This window comes from Neovison vison, chromosome 7 (genome assembly GCF_020171115.1).
Source record: "Neovison vison isolate M4711 chromosome 7, ASM_NN_V1, whole genome shotgun sequence".
NCBI classification, from domain to species: Eukaryota; Metazoa; Chordata; class Mammalia; order Carnivora; family Mustelidae; genus Neogale; species Neogale vison.
The window spans coordinates 55,833,015-55,856,243 of NC_058097.1; the positions used below are offsets into that span (position 1 = coordinate 55,833,015).

At 49.0% G+C, this 23,229-nt stretch overlaps 2 protein-coding genes and 1 long non-coding RNA gene across 7 annotated transcripts in view; 2 read left to right on the forward strand and 1 right to left on the reverse strand.

The window, feature by feature from the left end:
* The first annotated feature begins 39 nt into the window (after nt 1-39).
* On the forward strand, nt 40-4,632 carry LOC122912020. 3 transcript variants are annotated; one of them, XR_006385527.1, is made up of 5 exons: nt 353-1,416; nt 1,883-2,041; nt 2,160-2,204; nt 3,055-3,598; nt 3,637-4,632. XR_006385527.1 is itself a non-coding variant. In XM_044257285.1 (4 exons), the coding sequence occupies exons 2-4, from the start codon at nt 1,931-1,933 to the stop codon at nt 3,307-3,309; spliced, it is 411 nt and encodes a 136-aa protein (XP_044113220.1). In that variant the 5' UTR covers nt 40-67; nt 1,883-1,930; the 3' UTR covers nt 3,310-4,632. The 3 variants fall into 3 exon arrangements, 2 of the variants coding, with proteins under 2 accessions (XP_044113220.1, XP_044113219.1); XM_044257285.1 differs by lacking the exon at nt 353-1,416 and adding an exon at nt 40-67 and having other exon boundaries at nt 3,055-4,632; XM_044257284.1 differs by having other exon boundaries at nt 3,055-4,632.
* On the reverse strand, nt 3,799-5,157 carry LOC122912023. The gene is made up of 3 exons (XR_006385529.1): nt 4,933-5,157; nt 4,726-4,811; nt 3,799-4,339 (listed from the first exon to the last, which is right to left on the reverse strand). It is a non-coding gene; the product is annotated as an uncharacterized LOC122912023 (long non-coding RNA).
* A 62-nt stretch (nt 5,158-5,219) lies between these two features.
* Nucleotides 5,220-23,229, forward strand: part of SUPT5H (SPT5 homolog, DSIF elongation factor subunit) — a 28,282-nt gene continuing 10,272 nt past the window's right edge. The window contains exons 1-11 of one of the 3 annotated variants that reach the window (XM_044257282.1): nt 5,220-5,320; nt 5,576-5,653; nt 10,514-10,679; nt 14,377-14,442; nt 14,973-14,984; nt 15,475-15,544; nt 15,661-15,729; nt 15,828-15,893; nt 16,141-16,171; nt 16,512-16,580; nt 22,091-22,342. In XM_044257282.1, the coding sequence (XP_044113217.1) occupies nt 5,579-5,653; nt 10,514-10,679; nt 14,377-14,442; nt 14,973-14,984; nt 15,475-15,544; nt 15,661-15,729; nt 15,828-15,893; nt 16,141-16,171; nt 16,512-16,580; nt 22,091-22,342 (876 nt within the window). In that variant the 5' untranslated portion in view covers nt 5,220-5,320; nt 5,576-5,578. Of the gene's footprint in view, nt 5,329-5,575; nt 5,654-10,513; nt 10,680-14,376; nt 14,443-14,972; nt 14,985-15,474; nt 15,545-15,660; nt 15,730-15,827; nt 15,894-16,140; nt 16,172-16,511; nt 16,581-22,090; nt 22,343-23,229 lie in introns of all 3 variants that reach the window. The other 2 variants (XM_044257281.1, XM_044257283.1) reach the window with 2 other exon arrangements.

Genomic DNA, 23,229 nt, shown 5'->3' on the forward strand with positions numbered 1-23,229 from the left:
CGACGGGAGAGCGCTTTACGGCTCATATTGCGGCTAGAGGGCTGGACTTGGGAATAGTGGCGACAAGGTGGGTCCCAGGACCGGAGGAGGCGGGACCTGACGTGTGCGGGGTGCGATCGCGGACGAAGGGCGAGGGCGGGCTGTTCTTCACATTCTCGGTCCTCGCTGGCCATCGCTGGTTCTTTTGCATTTCAGCTCTTTGATAATCTCCCTCCGCCCTAAAATCGATTCTTAACCTCGTCTAAAGAGGCTCTTTTTACCCCTAGCACTGACCATACTCTGTGAACTCCATCCTGCCCTGTGGACACCCTTCTCCCCAAATCCTTCTCTGTCAGAACCCACAGCAGGAAGTCAGGACTTACAAATTCCGGATTCCGAACCAACTCCTCCGAGAATGATTTCCCAGAATCTTTCCTTTTAGCGCCCCTCAGAATCCATCTTTCACCAGAATTTCCTTCCTTTTAAAGTCTTCTCCCAGAATCCCACTCTTCAGAGCCCTCACCCAGACTTCCTCTTTCCCTGAATCTTTCTCCATTCAAGAGCCCCAGAATCTACTTCTGCCCGCAATCCACCTTTCCCAGAATAGCCCCGTTAGAATCCCCTTTTCACAAAATCTCTCTCGTTTTCAGAGCCCCCTCCTTCAAAATCTACATTTCCTAAGAATTCTTTTTTTTTTTTCCCTAAGAATTCTTTTCCTTTCAGAGCCTCCTCTTGCCAGCAGCTGGCTTCCCCTCGATTTTCCACTCCTTAGAATCCCACCCTCCAGAATGCCCCACTTGAGGGTCCCCACCCTAGAATCCCTCTTTCTCCAGGGTCTTTCAAATCATCTCTTCATCCCCTCCCCCCGCAAATCATCCTACTCTCCAGGCTTCTCCCCCACAGAGTTCTCTATCCCCAGTATCCCCCCATCCCATCTGAGGAACCTCAGGATTGAGTTGCCCCTTTGCTCCCCCAAACTCAGGATACTCCTTAGGGTCCCAGCCAAAAGGTTTCTCTCTCAGACCTGCAGAGAGCCCACAGTTTCTTCAGCTTCTCTGGCAGCCCTGAGTCAGAGGTCCAAAGTTCAAAGGGCCATGGTGACTCACCTTGTGCCTGGAAGGTGGAGATGGGGTGGAGGTTGCTGGGCGGGCCTGTGGCGGGAGGGAGGATCCTCCAGCCCAGAGTCTAGCTCCAAAAGGGTAAGAGAGAGGAGAAGTGAAGGGAGGGGCCCCCCAGAGGCTGACTTGGGGGGGGCATACAGACAGATACACAGCACAAGAGAGACAGGCACACATGAAGGAAAAAGACAAAGAAGGGGCCAATGGAGAAGAGGAGAAAGAAGATAGACACAGGGTCAATCACAGAATGACCCAGAAAACACAAGTGGCGGCGATTCGGAGGCAGAGAGGCCAGCCCTCAGAGAAAGAAGACGGACAGGTACATGGAAGCATGGAGATTCCAAGATATTTGAAATATGGAATACTTGATACAGAATTAGAAGTAGAAAGGAGAGCAGAGACCCCCAAATATGCACCTGCAAACACAGATAGAGCCTAGCAGGGGTGTTTTCCAATGAGAAGACAGGCGGCGGGATTCAAGCACTCACATACTCGGTACTGCCTTATGGACCTGTTGGGGAGGGGGTTGGGATGGGACTTCCCCAAATCCTCTAGTCTCTCTGGGCTGATAACTCCCACCTTTGCTGAGTCTCTTACCTTCCTGTGGGGGTTGGGGGAGAGGTGTCAGGGAACCCTCTGACCTGGACCCACCCTGCTGTAGGATGACCATCTTCCCGCAGGGCTATTGGAGAACATTCCCTGAGTATCTGGGTTGAGTGCAGCTGGGCAGGAAGAGGTCCGGGACTTTAGTCTTCTAACTAGCTCTCTGTACTTCTTGCTTCCAGGATGCTGGGCTGGGACCAGAGAAAGCCTGGGCGGTGGGCAGGGTGCCCATGTGGCCGCTCTGGACCATCCTCCTGCTGGTACGACCCTTGGGAGGCCTAGGATCACCCCTCTGTCCTCGGGAGCCTTTCTACTTCCTTGTTGCCATCATGAAGATGCTGGTGAGGAGGACGGAGGGGAAAGAGTGGAGACAGGCAGGGAGGGGGTGGGGAGCACGCTCAAGGAAGGGTCAGGGTTCCCCCTCCAAGATCTGATTCTTCTCCCTACCCCAAATTATAGGGAAACAAAAATGATGGCACTCTCTACACACCAGATGACCTCTCGGTGAGTATTTCATTAGCTGCATACTGGACCTTGGAAGTTCAGGGAGAATCCACTAGGCTCAAAACACATGTTGGGGGCAGGAGGCAGGGGTATGGTGTTCTGGCTGTCCAGCTGCTCTGACCCAACTCCCAGCCTTCACAGATACATTTTGTTCACTGCTGTCTCCAAAACCTCTTTTTTATTTTTTTTTTAAGATTTATTTGAAAGGGAGAGAGAGAGAGAATGCATGCATGCCCTTGAGCAGTGGGGAGAGTATCGCAAGCAGATTGCCCGCTGAGTGGGGAGCCCCGACTCAGGGCTCTATCTCATGACTCTGGGCCAAAACCGAGAGTTGGATGCCTGACAGCCACCCAGGCGCCCATGCTATCCCAAGCACCTACTAGAACAGTGACTGGCACATAGCAACAAACAATGGTGATGGTGGTGAGGATGACAGCTACATTTAGATAGTGATGCTTCTGCCAGGTACTAGTCTAAATGTTCTAAGTATATTAGCTTATTTATTAGGGACACCATATAGATGTGCAGAATGCACACTGCACAAGGGTCACGCGTCCACAAGAGCAGTATTCACACCCTGGATGTGCTCGTCAATTTCTGGTAGAGAGCGGTAATGTATCTTGTTCTAACAAAATCAGCACTTCCAAGTGTTTTAAGAAAGAAGTGTCATTTCCTAGGTAGAGGCGGGCATCAACCCTGAAGTTAGGAATTCTTCAGAGTTCTCTTTTACAAATGAGAAAACTGAGGGCCAAAGAGGCGAGGCGGGTTGATTATCCCAGGCCATAGTTCAGAATTGGGGATTTGGGATCAGTCCCTTGCTCAGAGACACCAAGTTACTCTGTCCCCACAGGTGTGTCCTGCTGAGACTCTAGGGTGCTTCCGGCTAGAGCTGTCTGTGATCCAGTTCGAAGAGGGCCCATCCCTGGGGATTGCCGTGTTCCGGCTACAGCGTCTGCTGGATGCACTGGGGTCCCGGCTGTGGGTGACTGGCCAGGGCCCTTGTCCACCCTGCGAAGGACATCCCCAGAGACCTGTCCCTCTCTTTCTGGCCAAGCTCTTGGAGTTATTACAGGGGGCATGTGCTCGGCACCGGCCCTCAGCATGAGTCTTGGAGGACACAGACTGCCTGGTACTGCTGCTGGAGAGGCTTGTTGGAGAGAGGGGGAGAGGATGTGGTCTCTAGCCCCAGCTTCCAGTCCTAAGCCTTCTCCTTCTAGGCCAGAGGACTTCATGTGCAGTCCAAGGAGCCAAGGGGAAGAGGAGAGAAGGAGGAAGATCTGAAGCCTGAAATCTCTGGCCTCCTAGGGTGTGGGGGCCCCCCCATCTGGTCCTGTTCTCCCTCTCAGATACTCCCTCCTCTCTCCTCTATGAGGAAGGGACAAAGCATGGCACAGGTGTCTTCTTTTTTTTTTTTTTTTTTTTTTTGGCACAGGTGTCTTCTAACCTAATCCCACCTCTAGAGGACAAGGGGAGTCTTGTACCTCAAGTCCCTGACTGCAAATAATTACCACCTGGAGAGCTTTTAAGTAATACTGATGGTTAGGCCCCATCCCAGAGATGTTGATAATTGGTCTCTGGCAGATTCTGAACACCATAGATTTAAAATCAACTTCATTGAGGTGTAATTTACAGATAGATAGCATACATTTTAAGTGTACATTTCAATGAGTTCTGACAAAGGTATACCCACAGCCACATTTCCATCACCCCAGAGCGTCCCTCATGCCCTTTCCCTGTCAGTCTTCACCTACAGTAGTAGACACCCACTAATCTGCTGAGTGTAGAGATCAGTTTTGCTTTCTCTAGAGTTTCATATGAAGGGAATTGTACTAGGTACATATATCCATGCTAGTGTTTGGCTTCTTTCACTCAGCATGATGTTTCTGAGATTCATTCATGTGCTTATCAACAGCTTATTACTATCCCATTGTATAGATGCACCCCAATTTGTTTTATCCACTGTCTTTATGATGGCTATCGGGTTGTTTCCACTTTCCGGCTACCTTGTTTCCACTTTGCAGCTACAGTGCATCGCTCTCTTCTTGCATCATCTTCTGTACTGCTGGGGTTGAGCGTTGGGAACCACGGACACACCAAACTTCCTGTGGCGGGGAAATTACTGTTCCCTCTCATTCCTGCAGCGACATCAAAAGGCATTTTGTATGTGGAATCCTGTTTTGAAGAGCTGCTGTTTAAGGGAACCAAGCTTCCTTTAAGAAGGGGAAACATTGTTATAGAGCAACCAGGCTTTCCTCCCCACCCCCGCGTTGGTTTCAGTCTGGGGTTGTTGGATCAGGGAGTGTGTGCTCCTATAGGCACCCACGTGTGGTATACTCATTCCCTGGTAGCTGTCCTGTGAGCCAGCTGGTGGGCCAACCACACTATACTACCCTGTAACTAGGTGCATATTAAATTTCTGTAAATTGAATCCAGGTGTCTCAATGCTTATGCAAGAAATTTTAGCAATGTGTTTTTAAGGTTTCTGATCTGTTTCTCCCTTCATCAGATTAATTTTTCTTACCTCTCTCTCTCATGCCCGGTCCTCTTTGCCACCGTCAGACAAATAATTACTAATATGTAAATTCACATGGACTTAAACTTGGGGATCTGTAAAGGAAAACAAGGGTTTTCAGGATTACCTAAACTTGGGAAGGAGCCTTAGTCGGCCACTGAGCAGTTAATTTTTTCTGAGCTTCAGTTTCCTTGTCAGCAAAATGGGGATACTTACCTCCTAGGAATGTTTTAGAGGGTCTAGGAGATAAAGTCTGATGTCTTTGCTAACTCATTATTATTTGGTCATTCCCTGACTCCTCACGGCTTGGCACACCTCATTAGTAAATTCAAGCACGAACTCCTGTAGCTGGAAAAGCCGGTTCGGAGAAGGGGAGTAACTCTACCCCTCTTTGACCTTCCCGAGATGTCGACTCCAAGCTCTACGTTAAGACAGATCTGCCACGTTCAAGATGGCGCCCTGGAAGTGCGTCGCCGGAGATTAGCCCCGGAAATCTCGCGTTAGACGAGACCAACGAGTAGGTTCTCGCGAGAGGGCACGTCAGTCTCGGCCTGGCGTCGTGTGAACAGCTGCTGGTACCGAAGACTGAGGTGGAACCGGAGCGGTGAGGGGGTGGGTCGGACGCTGTGGTGGCAGGTTTGGGGTTCGCCGGGGCACAGGGAGGCTTAGAACCCGGACTCGGGGACACGGAAGGTGGCTTAGAGGGTAGTGTTTCGGTCTCGCGGTTGCCAGAACGAGGCTGCCGGAAGTGCGCTAAGGGATTTTTCTTCTTCCCGGGAACTGGAGGGGAAACTGAGGCTGGGGTGGGGCTCCTGTCCGGGGGACGCACTGAGGCCGCCGTCTTTTCCTGCAAGAGTAGAAGATGTCGGACAGCGAGGACAGCAACTTCTCCGAGGAGGAGGATAGCGAGCGCAGCAGTGACGGCGAGGAGGCCGAGGTGTGTGGCGGGGACATGGTGGGGAGGCATCGCGTCTGGGACAGTACCAGGGCAGAAAGGCCCCTGTGGGAGCTCAGAGGAGATCAGAACGAGCTCTGGCCTTTGGGAGTTTCCGGGTTGTTGGTAGTGATAGAGAAATAGGCAAGCCTAAGTCAGGCAGAGGGATAGGTGCGGGGTGGGGGGGAGCAGGGATGCTTCAGGTACAGTGAAATAACAGGTGATGTGTATAAAGGACTATAGCAAGCACTCATTGTTAGCTTTTATACTGGGATGTGCGCCATCATTTCGGAAATATGTTTTTAGTGCCTGCTGTGTACTAGGCACAGTTCTTTGTCGGGGGGGGGGCAGCATCAGTAAACAAAACAGATTTTGAAAGTCTTTGCCCTTGTGGTCATAAATAAACATAAATGATAAGTATATCGTTTAGTAAGGCAGAGGGTACCCTGGAGAAATGTAGAGAAGGGGAATAGGGAGTCTTGGTGAGTTTTAAATAAGGTGAGTCTCAGAGGTGATGCTTGAAAAAAATGTTGTGAGAGGTGAGGGAGTGAGTCATTTGTGGAAGAAAAGTGTTGCAGTAAGGGGAAGCAGCACGTGGGAAGCTGGGAGCATGTCTGCATGTTGAAGAAAGAACAAGGAGTTGAGTTTGGGTGGTCAGAGTGAGTGCAACAAAGAAATAACAGGAGCCAGATCATATAGGATCTTGAAGGTTCTGGTGAGGAGTTCGTGCTGATTGAGTGCAGGAGAGCTGTGAAGTTTTGGAGCGAAGAAGGGGTGTGATCTCATGTTTTGAAAGGGTCTCTCTGGCTTTGGGTCTATTAAACGTTACTGTTTTGGGAACCAAATAAACATTTCCTGGGATATACGTGATTTTAAATATTCTGCTATTAACTATTTTCTGCTTTTGCTTATTTCTGACTTATTTATTTATTAAGTAAATTTTTTTGAAGATTTTATTTATTTATTTGACAGAGATCACAAGTAGGCAGAGAGAGAGGGGGAAGCAGGCTCTCTGCTGAGCAGGAAGCCCGATGCAGGGCTCGATCCCAGGACCCAGAGATCATGACCTGAGCTGAAGGCAGAGGGTTTAACCCACTGAGCCACCCAGGCGCCCCTTACGTAAATGTTTGAGCATCTGCTGCTGTGTTCCAGATTCTTCCAGGTGTTGGAGAGAGTGGAGCCAGGCAAATCTGCTTTCACGGAGTTTACACTTAGTGGGCAACAGTTAACAAACTAATGAAGAGATAACTCGATGATTGTAGATAACTCCTTTAACCTCTGGAAACGTGAATCAGTTTTTTAAAGTTAGTTGCCAACACTTGTAAGGGCTATTTCATGTAGAAATCGTGATTTTTCTGCTTTTTTGGGAAAGTGAGAGAGGCCAGCAACCTGAGACCCAGCGTTGTTCTGTCCAGCAGGTCCTTGCTCAAGAAGTGTCAGCCTTCTGTGGAATGGGAAATTTTCTCCCAATTCTGGTATATATCAGTTGCCATTTATCATCATGCATACCTTATGGAGAATTTAAGTAAAGGGAAGATTTCATGTACTTGTGTCCTGGGAAGTGTCAGATAAACAGAAAGTACCATGGGTTTCCTTTGAGCTGCCCCACTTACATCTTTTCTTGACCTCTGTAGGCATTTGGTTGTCAATCCTTGTGCCCTGTAGGGAGTCCTCAGCTTCCAATGAAGAATTAGAGGAATTGGGAAGCCATGGTGGGGGTAAAGCAGGTGGGAGGATGCTAGGAAGGGTTTTTGCTTTAAGCAGTAGAACTGGGTTCTTGGTCTCTCTGACTCATGGCCTCAGGGTGCTGCATGTGGTTAAATCCTGGTGTTAATGAGACCAGGATCCTGGGGTCCTTTTCCTGGCCAGGACTTCTGGTTTGCTGTGTGCAAATGTCACTTCCTTAGCACCACACCAGGCTCATGACTCACCTGGCAGGAGGACAGTGAGAGGCCAGCCAGATATGGGACTAGATAGGCTTTTTGGACAGCCAGACGTTAGCATGTCCTTGAAGGACCAGGCTTTGTGGAACGGAGAAGGTAGGGATGGCAGATGATGAGCCCCTGTTGGGGGAGTGATCTGTTTCACCATTCTCAGTCCCAGTAACCCGCTCACTCATTCATTGAACGCATGTTCCTAGAGTTTCTATCATGTTGGGATCACTGGTTCCCTTATGGAGCTCTCTGTCCTGGGGTGGAGATAGTTTTATATACGGATGGTTCCTTCAGGGGATTGTGAGGATGAACAATGGAAGAGCACATTCAAGCCCCAAGATAACACAAAGATAGTAATGGAAGCCCTCACCTCAGGGATTGGGGAGCCAGGTTTGGAGAGAAGGTTTTGCTGGGACTGAGCCAGTGGAATGATGACAAGGTTCATTGAAATCAGGCTGTGGTCCTGTTGTGGTTTGAGTTGGTAAAATGTGGGACATTGTGGATTAGTCAGGAGTATATACCAAATGTCTTTCAATTGTCTTCTGTTCTCATCCCTGGACTGGGTGGTGTTGGGGACCCATCAGTGCCTGAGGTAAACTGGGCCTTGCTCTTAGGAAGTCCAAGTGGTCAAGGCTGTGATGGAGGAAGCTAGAGGATATGCCTGATTTTGCTGGGGATAGGGGGTAGGCATGACCTCCTGGAAGGGAGGGGGATACTTTGAAGTAAGAGTGAGAGGCAAAGGAGAATAGCTTTTTTGCAGAGGACTAGCGTGAGTGATGGATAGCACCAAGAGAGCTTGGTACAAGTGGCTCAGTGTGCCTGGGACCTAGCATTTGGAAGGGGGAGCCCAAAGAGGCAGGGTGAGAGGGAGAGCAGTGGGTAGACTGTGTGCTTCTAGTGTAGGCAGCTAGGAAGTTGGTTCTTTACCTGAGGGCAGTGGAGACCCATGGCCATGTTTGAAACAAACTACAGGGTTGGGGGTGATGGGAGGTGCTTTTAGGTAGGAGAACAAGCCCTTAAACCACATTGATCCATCATGAAGTTATTTGCTGTATAAGTTACGCATCCTGTCTTTTTTTTTTTTTTTAAAGATTTTATTTATTTTTGTTTGACAGAGAGGAGAGATCACAAGTAGGCAGAGAGGCACGCAGAGAGAGAGGAGGAAGCAGGCTCCCTGCTGAGGAGAGAGCCCCATGCGAGGCTTGATCCCAGCACTCTGGGATCATGACCTGAGTCGAAGGCAGAGGCTTTAACCCACTGAGCCACCCAGGCGCCCCGCATCCTGTCTTTTGATTGGGTCATGGAGAAAGTTCGACTTTGGTGCCACTGTGCCTTGAACACTTTTCTGAAATTTGCTTGCTTCCTTGTTTTCGGGAGAACAGGCTTTTGACTTAGAGCCTGCAGCCTGCAACAGTATCATGCTAGGACTTAATAACATTGTTTTGCTTTTATCTTTTTTTTTTTTTTAAGATTTTATTTATTTATTTGACAGAGATCACAAGTAGGCAGAGAGGCAGGCAGAGAGAGAGGAGGAAGCAGGCTCCCTGCCAAGCAGAGAGCCCAATGCAGGGCTCCATCTTAGGACCCTGAGATCATGACCTGAGCTGAAGGCAGAGGTTTAACCCACTGAGCTACCCAGGCACCCCTGCTTTTATCCTTATGGTTACTTGTTGCTTGTGACAGGCTAACTTTAAAAACATTTTTACTTCTGAACTATTTCAAAGTACGGAAGAGTTTCTTTGTTAATCTAAATGAAAAGGTGAGTGATTTAGAGAAAATATCCGGTAAATGAGTTGTACTGATGTGAGCTTGGCAAGAGGGCCTGAAGTTAGTGAAGAAAAGATTGAAGTTTGAGATCACATTTCCTTTTGTGACTGGTTTGGAAAAAGAGCTTAGAAGTCAAGAGACCAGAAGTGCTGGGCAAGGGGCTAGGTTTTAGAGAGGGCAGTGTTCTGGCCCAGGCTATGGGCTGTAGGGATGGAGAAGAAGGGACAACTTTCCAAAAACAGGCCAAGAGTTTGGTGCCTGTTAGAAGCCAGAGGGAGCCAGCACAGGTCTGGGGGAAGACATTGAGGTCAGTGTAGGGACGTGAAGTGTGTGTAAGGCTTAGAGGACATCTGGGGGAGCCATTTGTGGAGGGTGCTGACACATGGGGGCCTCTAGTTTCGGAAGAGAGTGTGAACTGGAGGCAGATGGGGCATCACCTACAGAGACAGGAGCTGAGACTGGGGAAGGTAAAGTGGCCCAGGGGGAGAGTGTGTGCAGCGAGAAGCACAGTGGATCCCGAGCTGAAGCCTGGGGATGGAAGCCAGCATTGGAGGGTGAGGAGAGGAAGAGGGGCTTGCAGAGGATCAGCCAGAGCAGTTGGAGAAAAGCCAGGGTAATGTGCTGTGATGGATGCTAAGGGAAGAGCTTTTCTCCAGGGAGGGAGGATCAGTGGTGTGAAGCGTTTTGTAGGTAAGGAGTAAAGATTGTTTATGGAATTAGCAACAAGAGGCAGGCCATGGCCTTGGGGAGCAGTGTAGACTGGAACTAGAGATATAGGAATCATTGTCACAGAGACGCCCACCAGCCAAGGGAGTGGATGTGATGGCCTAGGGAGTTGTAGGGTGGAAAGAGATGAGGGTCAAGGACCAAACTTCATGGAGCTACATTTACAGGCCAAGGGGAGGCTATCAAGGAGGTCTAGCGGAGCAGGGGTCTGGGCCAGCTTCCAGGTATCAGTTGGGTGGATGTCACCCAACCAGTGCTCTCACTGAGATAGGATGGCTAGCAGAGAGGCCCAGCCTAGGGGGCAGGGGAGTGTATGCAGAGAAGGGGGGGTTACGACTAGCCAGGCAGAGGTGGCATCAGATTTGGGGGTGGGGAGGCTTGGTGTCTGGATTTGGGGGTACAGAACCTTGTGCCCCAACCCTGCCTGACTCTCCAGGTAGAGGAAGAGCGGCGGAGTGTAGCAGGCAGTGAGAAGGAGGAAGAGCCTGAGGAAGAAGAGGAGGAGGAAGAGGAGGAAGAATATGATGAGGAAGAGGAAGAAGAAGATGACGACCGACCTCCCAAGAAACCCCGCCATGGCGGCTTCATTCTGGACGAAGCTGGTATGTCACCGGCTAGCGAGTGCTGGGCAGAGGCTGGACTTCACCTTCAATTCTGTTCCTTGAATGTACTTTTTTTTTTTCCTGTGTTGGTAAATGTCAATGCCATAGTAGTGGGATAGTGCATGGAACCTCCATGCCCCAGCAGCTGGCATCAAGAATTAAGAGCTTAGTACCAGTCTTGTTTTGCTCCTTCCTCCTCACTCCCGCCCACTGCTAGATGATGTCGAAGCCAATCCCGAACATGTAATTTTGCCCCAAAATATTCCTCTTCATATTCCTAAAACATCAGTCCTTTCAAAATATGCTGTTAAAATACTGTTACCTTCCTTTAAAAACCTGAACTCTGAGCTTGTCGTGAAAAGCTCCAGTGACCTACATGTAGCCAGGAGAGGGTCCTGGAGGCTGACAGGCCTGGGTCCCTCCTGGCCTGTCTCTGCTCTCTTCTCCATGTGGCCCTGGGTGAGTCGCTGTCCGTCTCTCAGAGCGCCTTTTCCCTTCCACACAGGGGGACAAACAGTCCTTTGCATTCCAGCAGGGATATTTTGAGGATTTGGGGGCCAAGCATGTAAAACACATCAAGTAGATGGCCGCCCAAAGTGACATGCCCAGCCCAGAGCAGGTCCTCCAAAATGGGGGTTATCTATTACCATTCTGCAGGCCCATGTCATACTTTATGTTCTGTAAATTGCTTTTTCTACTTTCAACGGTTGTGGAGGAGCACATAACATAGATGACGTAGATTAAATGAGTTAATTCACATAAAGAAAGTTTTCTAAACAACTTTTGGCACCTCAGTGCTCAGTAAACTTTAGTTGCTATCATCATCCTGGAAATACCCATTTTTTCCTCCAATATCTACATAGTATTTTTCCATAATCTGGGCTTTTGTTTTGTTTTGTTTTTAAGATTTGATTTTTTTTTTTTTAAGGTTTTTTATTTATTTATTTGACAGAGAGAGAGAGAGACAGAGATCACAAGCAGGCAGAGGCAGAGAGAGAAGCAGGCTCCCCGCCGAGCAAGGAGCCCGATGCGGGGCTCGATCCCAGGACCCCAAGATCATGACCTGAGCCCCTAAGATTTGATTTTATTGGGCGCCTGGGTGGCTCAGTGGGTTAAGCCACAGCCTTCAGCTCGGGTCATGATCTCAGGGTCCTGGGATCGAGTGCCGCGTCGGGCTCTCTGCTCAGCAGGGAGCCTGCTTCCCTCTCTCTCTCTCTCTGCCTGCCTCTCCATCTACTTGTGATTTCTGTCCGTCAAACAAATAAATAAAAAAAAAAATCTTTAAAAAAAAAAAAAAAGATTTGATTTTACTTAAGAGAGAGAGCTTGAGAAGGGGGAGGGTCAGAGGGAGAAGCAGACTACCTGCTGAGCAGGGAGCCCAGTGCGGGACTCAGTTCTGGGATTCCAGGATTGTGATCTGAGCTGAAGGCAGTCGCTTAACCAACTGAGCCTTCCAGGCACCCCTTAATCTGTTTCTAACCAATGTCTTACTGGATATTGAAGTTTGTGTCTTTCATCACTACAAGAAGCCCTGCTGGGAACACCTTCCTATGTATTTAGACACAAAGACACAAGTTATTACCTAGCCTGGGTGTTCTGAACCTTTTTTGTGCTGTGGCTCCCTTGGTAGTCTGGTGAAGTCTGCAGACCCCTTCGTAGAACCATGATCTGAAATGCTCACGGGAAGAATAACATAGGATTCCAAAGAGAATAATTATACTGAAATACGGGAGCTAAATATTTATAGAACGTGTGGGTTTTGTCATGAATGCATTGAAATAACAAGACTTAATAGGGTCTGATAAAAATCTAATTTTGAAGTCGTGATGAGTGCAGATGACATTTTGAGATATCAGCAGCTATAGTGTGATGGAAAATACTAGAGTTTACTGCTAATGTTATTGTGATATATTTCCATTGTTTGTAATTGACATGAATGTGACTTTTTAATTAGAGAAAAGTGAAAATGTATTTTATCTGTCATGGATCCTGAAAATTTTCTACATGCTAAAGTCCTATAAGTCAAACTCCTTGGCAAAGGAGATGCACATGGCTTTAAAGCCTTTCGATGTCTGCAGCCAAATATTGGCCCTGAAAAGGTCCTACCTCCCAGCAGCCATCCGTGAGGGCACTTGCTCCCCACAACCATGTCAAGGAGAGCCACTTGGAATGCCATCGGCCATTTTCATGAGACCTCTTCCCTAAGGGAGAACCAGGGAGCAGATGGGCAGGACATGCTTAGCGCAGTCCTGGTCCTCCCCTTAAAGGCTGAGGGGAGGGAGTCCTTTCTTGGAGAAGGGATCTTAGGTAGTAGAAGGGATAACATGCTGTGTGACAGATGTGGACTGCCAGGGACAAGCAGGCACTGGTGGTGGGAGCGTGGTTGGGCACTGCATGTGGGAAGGCTATGCGGAGGTGCCCATTGACGTTTAACAGGCAGGGACCCTTTGATCCAGAAGTTCTTTTTTAGGAATTCACCCAGCGATTAAATTCTCAGAGGTGCGCGTAAAGACAGGAGATAGTTGCGGTAGTCCCATTTTCAGTTGTAAATGTCTGATGACCTAAGTGTAGGTTGATGGTAAGGGCCTGGTAAAATGAGTCATGGGGTGGATTGTCTGATAGCAAATGAGGCATGTGCTCCTGTGGAAGAGCCCCAGGATGGTAGCATTGCTTAGAAAAAGAGGAAGGTACCCAACAGTGTTAAAAAGTTGTACTGAGGCGGTTGGTGGTCGAGGGTTTAGATGCACTTCCCCCATGTGCTCAGGTGATCTTTAGGCAAGAAACTGCTCACAGAGTTGCGTCTGGGGAAGGGGACTGAGTTGGCAGGGGCTAGAAATGGGAGGGAGACTTCCCTGCACACGTAGCCTCTGAACGCTTTGGAGTTTTTCGTCAGCTTTGGAGTTTTTCGTCACGTGCGGGTATCGCTGCTTAGTTTTTTGAGTAATATTCACTGTGTACAAAAGAGCATGAGAAACACAGTGAGGAGGTTTGGTGCATGAGCCCTGGACCTAGTCTGATTCTCCGGGACCAGCTGAGAGGCTCTGGGCCAGTTAGGTCCCCTCTCTGGGCCTCAAGAGCCCTTACTGGAAAATCCGAACGGTGCTGGGATCAAGGATTCCATGAGGAGTCTGTGGCAAGTGCTCCCAGCAGAGCAGGGCACACGGGACACTCAGTATGCATTAGGGTCACAGGCATGAAGGAATAATAACAACACCAATAGGTTGTGATTCATGTCTTTAAAAAACATATATATACTGGTCTTAATAGTTTGGAGGAAATTTTCGTTTTTGTTTATTTTGATCTGATTTTTTTTTAAGTTTATTTATTTATTTCGTGACCACTACACCCAAGGTGGAGCTTGAACTCTTGACCCCGATATCAGGAGTCAGACACTCTGCTGACTGAGCCAGCTTAGTGTCCCTGATCGGATTATTTAAATGGACTTGTGGGTAGGATGGGGGGGGTGGCTTTCAGAGCTAGGTGGAGGTGGAGCTGCATGGGGAGACCCATTCCTGTGGCTTAAAGCAGCAGCTCCGTGGCATCCAGGCGAGAGCCTGACCTGTGCTGGCATCTCTATGCTGACCTGCAAGGTGCGTGGTTGTCATGCCCACCTCCCAGTGCCGTCTCCCGGGAGCCACGGTCAAGAGGTCATCTCTGCTGTGGCTGCCTCCCCGACCACTTGGCTTTCCTGTTGCAGATGTGGACGATGAGTATGAGGATGAGGACCAGTGGGAGGACGGAGCAGAGGACATTCTAGAGAAAGGTGTGTGGGGGCCCCACCTCTGCAAAACTGCTTTGGGGTGTGACCTAGAGGGTCTTGAGAGCCCATCCCCCACCCATGCCCCACACCCCCCCTCACCTCGCTTCTTTCTGTCGTTGCCAGAGAGACCAGCTCTGTACCCTTTTCCTTTTAGGCCCATGAGTTGGGGGCGGGGGCTGTGGGTGGTGGGTGTGGTGGGAAGAGGACTCTGGGATCCCAGGGCCCCAGTGAATCCCTTCTGGGGGTTGTAGGGGGTGGGCTCTGTCCCAACGTACCCCCCACTTCCTGGGCCAGTGCCCCCACTTCCCTGTTATTTTCCGTTTTGTGCGCCTCATACATTTCGGCTTCTCCCCCAACCACCTGGTGCCTGGCCTTTACTTTTGATTTTCAACCTTCCTGTGTCCCTCCTTTCCCCTCCCCCCAACCCATTGGTTGATTTCGCTGCTATAATTTGGCTCATACTTTGTCTGCCCTCGCCCACCACCACCACCACCACCACCACCACCACCACCACCTCCTCTTCCTCCAAGTAGAAGAGATTGAAGGTAAGAATCTGGAAACTGTGCTTCCCCGGCCCTTCTCCCATATCCTGACATCTCCTTCCTGCCCACAGCACCTTCCCTCCACCCCTGACCCTGTCTGGCCCTGGGGGCTCTGACTCATAGAGGGTCCAGAATCAGGGAGTTCTGAGGCCAGGTCTGCAGCCGTTGGCCTGGGGAAGTGTGTATGTGTTTATGTGTACGTGTGAGTGTGGTGGGCAACAGGGATGGGTGGGGTGGGTTGGAGTTCAGGGCGTACTCAGTGGCTGTGAGATGGGGAACGGCTGGATGCCCCCACATATTGGGCCCTGTCCCCGAAGTCTTTTTTGTGAGAAGCAGGATTACTGAGCAGGACAGAGTAGCGGGTAAGGGTTGAGAGTTCCTTAGTGAGGTGTCTCCTGCCCCAGGGCCCAACTCTGGCCCTCTTGGCCCCCACCACTTCCTCCAGGTCCCTGCCTTTCATCTCCCCTTATCCTGTTTGTCCATTTTTCTGCAGCCTCCAATATCGATAATGTTGTCCTGGATGAAGACCGTTCTGGGGCTCGCCGCCTACAAAACCTCTGGAGGTAAGTAGGGAGGCGAAAGGGTGAGACTGGCTCCCAGGGGAGATCTGGGGGCAAGTCAGCCCACCCTTCTCTCCACAGCCTTTCATTCATGTTTGCTTTCCCCCTTCACACCCCAGGGATCAGCGAGAGGAAGAACTGGGCGAGTATTACATGAAGAAATATGCCAAGTCATCTGTGGGAGAGACGTAAGGGCGCGGGGGTGGGCGTGGGTGGTCCCTTTTCCGGAAGGGTCAGGCCTCTAACAGAGCATCACGCCCCTTCCCAACTGCTTTCCTCTCTCCAGGGTGTATGGAGGATCCGACGAGCTCTCGGATGACATCACCCAGCAACAGCTGCTCCCAGGAGTCAAGTAAGGGGGGGTGGCCTGGGCTGAGATGGGGGAATCTTGTGTGGTGATGATGTGCATCTGCAGGCACAGAGTGGTCAGTGATGGGGACTAGTAGCAAGTTGGCACTCGACCTCTTTCTCTTGCTTATGGATGGAAGGAGGGAGAAGGAGAGGTGGGTGGAGGAAGAGGAAGAAGGATGGTGTGGTGATTCGGATCTTTTGTTATGAAACCATTTCACTGAAGGGCTTCCTTTTCCTCTCCTGTCTAGGGATCCAAATCTGTGGACTGTCAAATGTAAGGTGTGTCCTCTGGGAGGCTGGGGAGTGGGGGAGGTGGCCTTGTCAGAGCTCATGATCTTTTCTGTCCTGGGTCTCCTTGGCCTGCAGTCTCCCGGTCCTGTCTCTCCCTGGTCATCTCCCATCTCCCAGCCCCCTACCCACCTCTGCTGCCCTTCCTTATTCACTGTCTCCCACCCTGTCTGTCTTGCTGCCCATCCCTCTTCTTCTCCTGTTCCCCTCTCTCTCTCGTCTATTTTATCTTTCTTGCCTGGTGACTTTGTCTGCCTTGCTGTTGTCTCTTGCCCCTTTCATGTGTCCGTCCTTCATGTTCTCATTTCTCTGAAGTCTGTCTGTCTTTCAGATTGGGGAGGAACGGGCCACAGCCATTTCCTTGATGCGCAAGTTCATTGCCTACCAGTTCACAGACACGGTAAGTCGGGTAGGCAGGCAGCTTGGAAAAAAGAGACAGAGTGAACCCCAGAGGAAGGGACAGTATAGGTCCAAGGGTACTAGGTGCCCATTATGAGCTGCTTTAGCTAAAACTATCCCTCCCTGGATTGAAGGGCTCTTCAGTGCCCGACAGTGTCTTCACTGTCTGCATTTCTGGCAGGGGTCAGCAGCCCCTGAGCCTTTTCTGAGTGAGTTCTGCCTGTTCACCAACCCTGTTTGGCCGCTGTCACCCTTTCACTATTTGGGAGGAGTCCTAGGATGGAACAGTGTGGCTGAGCGGGTCAGGGGACAGGCCTGCCAGGGGGAGAATTCCTTCCTTCTCTCCTTATGCAGTCATGACATATCCACTGAACCTCTGCTCTGGACAGGTGTGTGCACTGGGAGGTGCTTTGACCTTGCTGGAGCCTGTTCCGCCCCTTCAGGGCTCACTTGCAGCCCACAGTGCATGAAGAGGCTGCATTAAGTTCCCAGATCTTTCTTTAGACTGTTGGATTTGAATCCTGCCCCTGCTGCGTCCTAGCCCTGTGACCTTGATCAAGCCACTTCCCTTTTCTGGGTGCCCTGCTTGCCCCTCAGCATCATTAGGATCAGATAGCTCTGGACGTGTCTAGCTTTCAGCTGGGACTCGTCTTGTAGCTTGTGTTCAATAAATAGAGTTATTGTCGGAGGCGTAATTGTCAGTTTGGGAACAGGAGCGAGCCCTGGGAAGGGTATACTCAAAACTCAGGAAACAGGGCGTTCCTGCCAACCCTATGGTGGCTGCTGATGCTTTCCCGTACTATGCTCCGTGTTAGGCCGAGTGTACTGGTTTTACCTACTGAGGCAGTGGGTGTGTGTCTGTGGGGCCGAGCGGATAGTTGTAGGATTTGCAGATCATTTGAAATACACTCAAACCACTATCATGTGTTCTGGGCAGAATTCTAGTACCATCTGAGTTACAACTGATTATTGGGGTTTTTTTTGTTTTTTTTTTTTTTAAGATTTTATTTGTTTATTTGACAGAGAGAAATTACAAGTAGATGGAGAGGCAGGCAGAGAGAGAGAGAGGGAAGCAGGCTCCCTGCTGAGCAGAGAGCCCGATGCGGGACTCGATCCCAGGACCCTGAGATCATGACCTGAGCCGAAGGCAGTGGCTTAACCCACTGAGCCACCCAGGCGCCCCTGATTATTGTTTTTTGTTTTTTTTTTTTTTAAAGATTTTATTTATTTATTTGACAGAGAGAAATCACAAGTAGATGGAGAGGCAGGCAGAGAGAGAGGGAAGCAGGCTCCCTGCTGAGCAGAGAGCCCGATGCAGGACTCGATCCCAGGACCCTGAGATCATGACCTGAGCCGAAGGCAGCGGCTTAACCCACTGAGCCACCCAGGCGCCCTGATTATTGTTTTTGATGACCAAAGTATTATGTGCATATTATAGACGGCCAGACCTCTCTCCCTGAGTCCCAGATTTTAGAAGGAATTACTGTTGGTGTGTGTCTTTCTGGGTTATCTTCTCTGCAAGTCAAAAAATGTCAGTTTTTTTTTTTTTTTTCTTTTTAAAGACAATGGTATTACATGGTGTATGTTGCTAAATCCAGTTCTATTTTATTTTTTAATTTTTAAATTATTTATTATTATTTTTTTAAGATTTTATTTGACAGAGACAGAGCGAGAGAGGGAACACAAGCAGGGGGAGTGGGAGAGGAAGAAGCAGGCTTTCCACTGAGCAGGGAGCCTGATGTGGGGCTCGATCCCAGGACCCTGGAATCATGACCTGAGCCAAAGGCAGCTGCTTAATGACTGAGCCCCCCAGGGGGCCCGTAGTCTGTAGTTTGTTTGTTTCTTTCTTTTTAAAGAATTTTTTTATTTAACAGAGAATAAAAGTAGGCAGAGAGGCAGAGAATGGGGGAAGCAGGCTCCCTATTGAGCAGAGATCCTGATGCAGGGCTCGATCCCAGGACCCTGAACCAAAGGCAGACGCTTAACCCACTGAGCCACCAGGCGCCCCCAGTCTGTAGTTTCTTAACGACGCCTGTTTTTCGTATCAGGTTAATATTAGATCCATAGGATGAATTGGGAAATGTTCCTCTTCTAAAAAAGAGTTTGTGAAGGATCGATGTTATTAAAACATTGGACTCCTGGGTGGCTCAGTTGGTTAAGCAAGTGCCTTGGACTCAGGTCACGATCTCAGGGTCCTGGGATCAGAGCTCCAAGGTGGCGGGCGGGGGGGGGGGGTGTCCCCTACTCAGCGGGGAGTCTGCTTCTCCCTCTGACCCCTCCCCTCTCATGCACGTGCTCGCTCACTCTCAAATAAATAAATAAAATCTTTTTAAAAAGTAAATTTAAAAAAATAAAACATTGGGTAGAGGGGCGCCTGGGTGGTTCAGTCAGTTAAGTGTCTGCTTTTGGCTCAAGTCATGATCCTAGGGTCCTGGGATTGAGCCCCATGCTGGGTTTCCTTGCTCGGTGGAGAGCCTGCTTCTCCCTCTCCTCCTGCTCCTCCCACCGCCACTCATGCTGTCGCTCTCTTTCTCTCCCTCCCTTGCTCTTACTCTATCTCAAATATATAAAATCCTTTAAAAACTTAAAAAAAAAATCAGGGAGAATTCAGTGAAGCTGTCTAGTCCTGGCTCTGTGTGTGGGTATGTGTTGAGATTTTTTCTGTTACTGATTCATTATCTTTACTTCTTGTAGGTCTATTCAGATTTTCTATTTCTTTCTGAGTCAGTTTTGGTAATGTACGTCTTTCTACAGAAAACATTCGTTTCATTGAGGTTATCTAATCCATTGGTGTACACTTCTTCACACTGTTGCTTCATAATCCTGTCAGGTTGGTGGTAATGACCTTTCTTTCATTCCTGATTTAGTAATTTGAGTCTTGAGTGACTTGAGTCTCTTGTCTTTTTCTTGGTCAGTCTGGCTAAAGGTTTGTCAAATTTGTTAGTCTTTTCAAAGAACCAGCTTTTGGTTTTGACGGACTTCTCTGTTTTTCTACTCCCTCTTTTATTTATTTCTACTCTGTTACTTCTTCGCTTCTGCTTGCTTGGGGTTTAGTTTTCTTTTCCTTTTCTAGTTTCTTTCTTTTTTTTTTAAGAGGCGGGAAGGGCCAGAGGGAGAACGAGAGAGAGAATACCAAGCAGGTTCCATGCCTAGCACGGAGCCTAGCGTGGGCCTCGATCCAACAACTTTGAGATCATGACCTGAGTGGGAATGAAGAGTTGGACACTTAACAGACTTAACCAGGCGCCCCTCCTTTTAGTTTCTTAAAGGTGGAAGTTTAGGTTATTGATGTGAGATTTCTCTTTTTCTTTTTCTCTTTCTTTCTTATTTTCTTTCTAGACTTTATTTATTTGAATCAGAGAGTGAGTAAGAGCATGAGCAGGCAGAGGGAGAAGGAGAAGCAGGCTTCTCACTGAGCAGAGAGCCACATGCGGGGCTGTGCCCCAGGACCCTGCTATGACCTGAGCCGAAGGCAGACGCTTAACCAGCTGAGCCACTCAGGCACCCCTAGACATTTTTCTTTTTTACAGCTGTAAATTTACAGCACAGCTCTTTCATATCCCAAAAGTTTTAGTGTTTTTGTCTTCATTCATCTCAAAATACTTTCTAATTTCCCTTGTAATTCTTGGGTTCTTTTGTTTTAAATATTTTATTTTTAGGGATGCCTGGGTGGCTCAGTGGTTAAGCCTTTACCTTCGGCTCAGGTCATGATCCCCAAGTCCTGGGATCGAGCCCCGTGTTGGCTCCCTTCTCAGTGGGAAGCCTGCTGCTCCCTCTCCCACTCCCTCTTCTTCCGCTGTCTCTCTGTTGACTAAAGAAATAGAATCTTTAAATAAATATAATAAATATAATATTTAAAATAAATAGAGGGCACCTGGGTGGCTCAGTGGGTTAAAGTGTCTGCCTTCGGCTTGGGTCGTGATCTCAAGGTCCCGGGATTGAGCCCCGCATCGCATTGGGCTCTCTGCTCAGCAGGGAGCCTGCTTCTTCCTCTTTCTCTGCCTACTTGTGATCTCTGTCTCTGTCAAATAAATGAATAAAATCTTTAAAAAAATAAAAAATAAATAGATAGATGATACAGTATTTTATTTTTAAGTAATCTCTGCACCCACTGTGGGGCTTGAACCCTTAACCCCAAGATTAAGAGTCGCACACTTCACTCATTGAGCCATCCAGGCACCCTGTAATTCTTACGTTTGATCCATTGGTTACTTAGTGTATTTCCATATAGTTTTGAATTTTCTAAATCTGTTACTGATTTCTAATTTCACTTGCATGTGGTTGGAGAGTGTATCTCATACAATTTCAATTCTTTTTTTTTAATGATTTTTTTATAGATTATTTATTTGATAGAGAGAGATCACAAGTAGGCAGAGAGGCAGGCAGAGAGAGAAAAGGGGGAAGCAGGCTCCCTGCCGAGCAGAGAGCCCGACATGGGGCTCGATCCCAGGACCCTGAGATCATGACCTGAGCTGAAGGCAGAGGCTTAAACCACTGAGCCACCCAGGCGCCCCCAATTTCAATTCTTTTACAGTTGTTGATACTTAACTTAATGGCCTAACATATGGTTTATCCTAGAGAGTATTAAGTGTACCATAAGAGTATGCATACTAGTGATGTTCAACAGAGTTTTGTCTGTAGATGTATGTGCGGTCTAGTCGGTTTATAGGGTTCCTCAAGTGCTCTGTTTCCTTGTTGATCTTCTGTCTAGTCCTGTCTATTTTTGAAAGTGGGGTCTTGTCCCCAGTTATTATTAGTAACTGTCAGTTTCTCCTTTTATTTCTGTTGCTTTTTGCCTTTTGTTTTTTGAGCTTCTGTTGTTATGTTCATATGTATTTGTACTTCTTGTATCTTCTTGAACGGTTGAATGGTTTATCAGTATAAAATGTCCTTTTTTATCTCTGGTAGCTTTTGTCTTAAAATGTGTTCTGTTTGCTGTTAGTGTACTTATTCCAGTTCTCTTCCATCCATTTATTTTTTACACGTAGTATACACTGTTTACCTTTCCTTCTTTCTTTCTTTTTTTTTTTTCCCCCTTTAAAGACAGCATGCTTGCCAGGAGGGTGGGGAGGGGCAAAGGGAGAGAGAGAATCTCAGGCAGGCTTCGCACCCAGTGTGGAGTCCAACGCAGCGCTCGATCTCACAGCCCTGAGATCATGACCTGAGCCGGTATCAAGAGTCAGACACTTAACCGACTGAGCTGCCCAGGTGCCCCTGTGTTGGTTACCTTTCCATGTCACTACATACAGATTCATTAGTATGTAAGTTCTACGTTATATTTCATGGAGTGGTTATGCTGTAGTTTAACAATTCCCTCTTGAGGACATTACAAATGTCCAGTCTTGTTTGTTTGCTGTAATCAGTAACTCTGCCACAGACATCCTTGTGTCTGGTCATAGCACGGATGTTTCTGTGGGATAAATTCCTGGAAGAGCGGGCACTGTTATGGCAGCTGTCACTGTTCGTGACACTACTGTCTCACTCTCTCTTGCCACGGGCTCGGCCCTGCAGCCCCTGCAGATTAAGTCAGTGGTGGCGCCGGAGCACGTGAAGGGCTACATCTACGTGGAGGCCTACAAGCAGACGCACGTGAAGCAGGCCATCGAGGGTGTGGGCAACCTGCGGCTTGGCTACTGGAACCAACAGATGGTGCCCATCAAGGAGATGACAGACGTGCTCAAAGTTGTGAAGGAGGTGGCCAACCTGAAGCCAAAATCCTGGGTCCGCCTCAAGAGGGGCATCTATAAGGACGACATCGCCCAGGTGCTAGGGCTGGGGGCAGGGCAGGGAGGCTGAGGAGCCAGGGCTTGCTGCTGTCACACTCCTGCTCTCCTGTGCCCCTCCCTTTTCATTGAAATGGATGAACATCTTCTGTGCATCTTCAAAGCACAGGGAGTAAGATCTGAAGGAGGTGAGGGAGGGAACCTTGTAGGATTCTTGGGGAAGAGAGTTGCAGCGGAAGGAACAGCATGTACATAGGTCCGCCCTAGCTGAAGCAGAGTGCCCCAGAGTGAGAGTAACAGGAAGAGGGCCCAGGGAGGGGACTGTGCCTGTGGCCTGTCATAGGGCTTTGGCTTCTACTAGAGGTGGAGGGATGTGGTGGGACTTGGATTTTAATAGGATTGCTCTGATAGCTTCTTAGAGGATAGATTCCTGGTCAGGCAGGGACAGTATTGCCCACAGGGCACTGTTCTTGGTTGGGTCAATTGAGGAACGAGTTGTTCAGCATCTAGTGGATAGAAGCCAGGATTGATGCTACTGTCCTGCAGTGTAGGGAACAGCGCCCTGCAATAAAGAATTACCTGACCGTCAAACCCTGGGCTGGACTGGATGGGGCCACAGGAACATGGAGACCAGCGAGGAGACCACTGCCATAGTCCTGGCGGCAGGTGATGGTGGGGCAGGCCCAGGGTGGCAGTAGGGAGGAGGAGGAGGATGAGGTTAGTTTCTGAAGACAGAGCTGCCAGGGGTTGGTAGCACGATGGAGATGGATGGAAGAGTAAGAGGGAGCAAGAATGACTCCCAGGCTGTGTGCCAGAGCAGAAGGAATGATGGAGTGGGAGAAGACCGGGCAAGGAGCAGACTCGGGAGCCAGCCGGAGGTTGTTTGTGGTTGTGCTAGACTTCAGGGGCCTTTCAGATGTCCGTGGA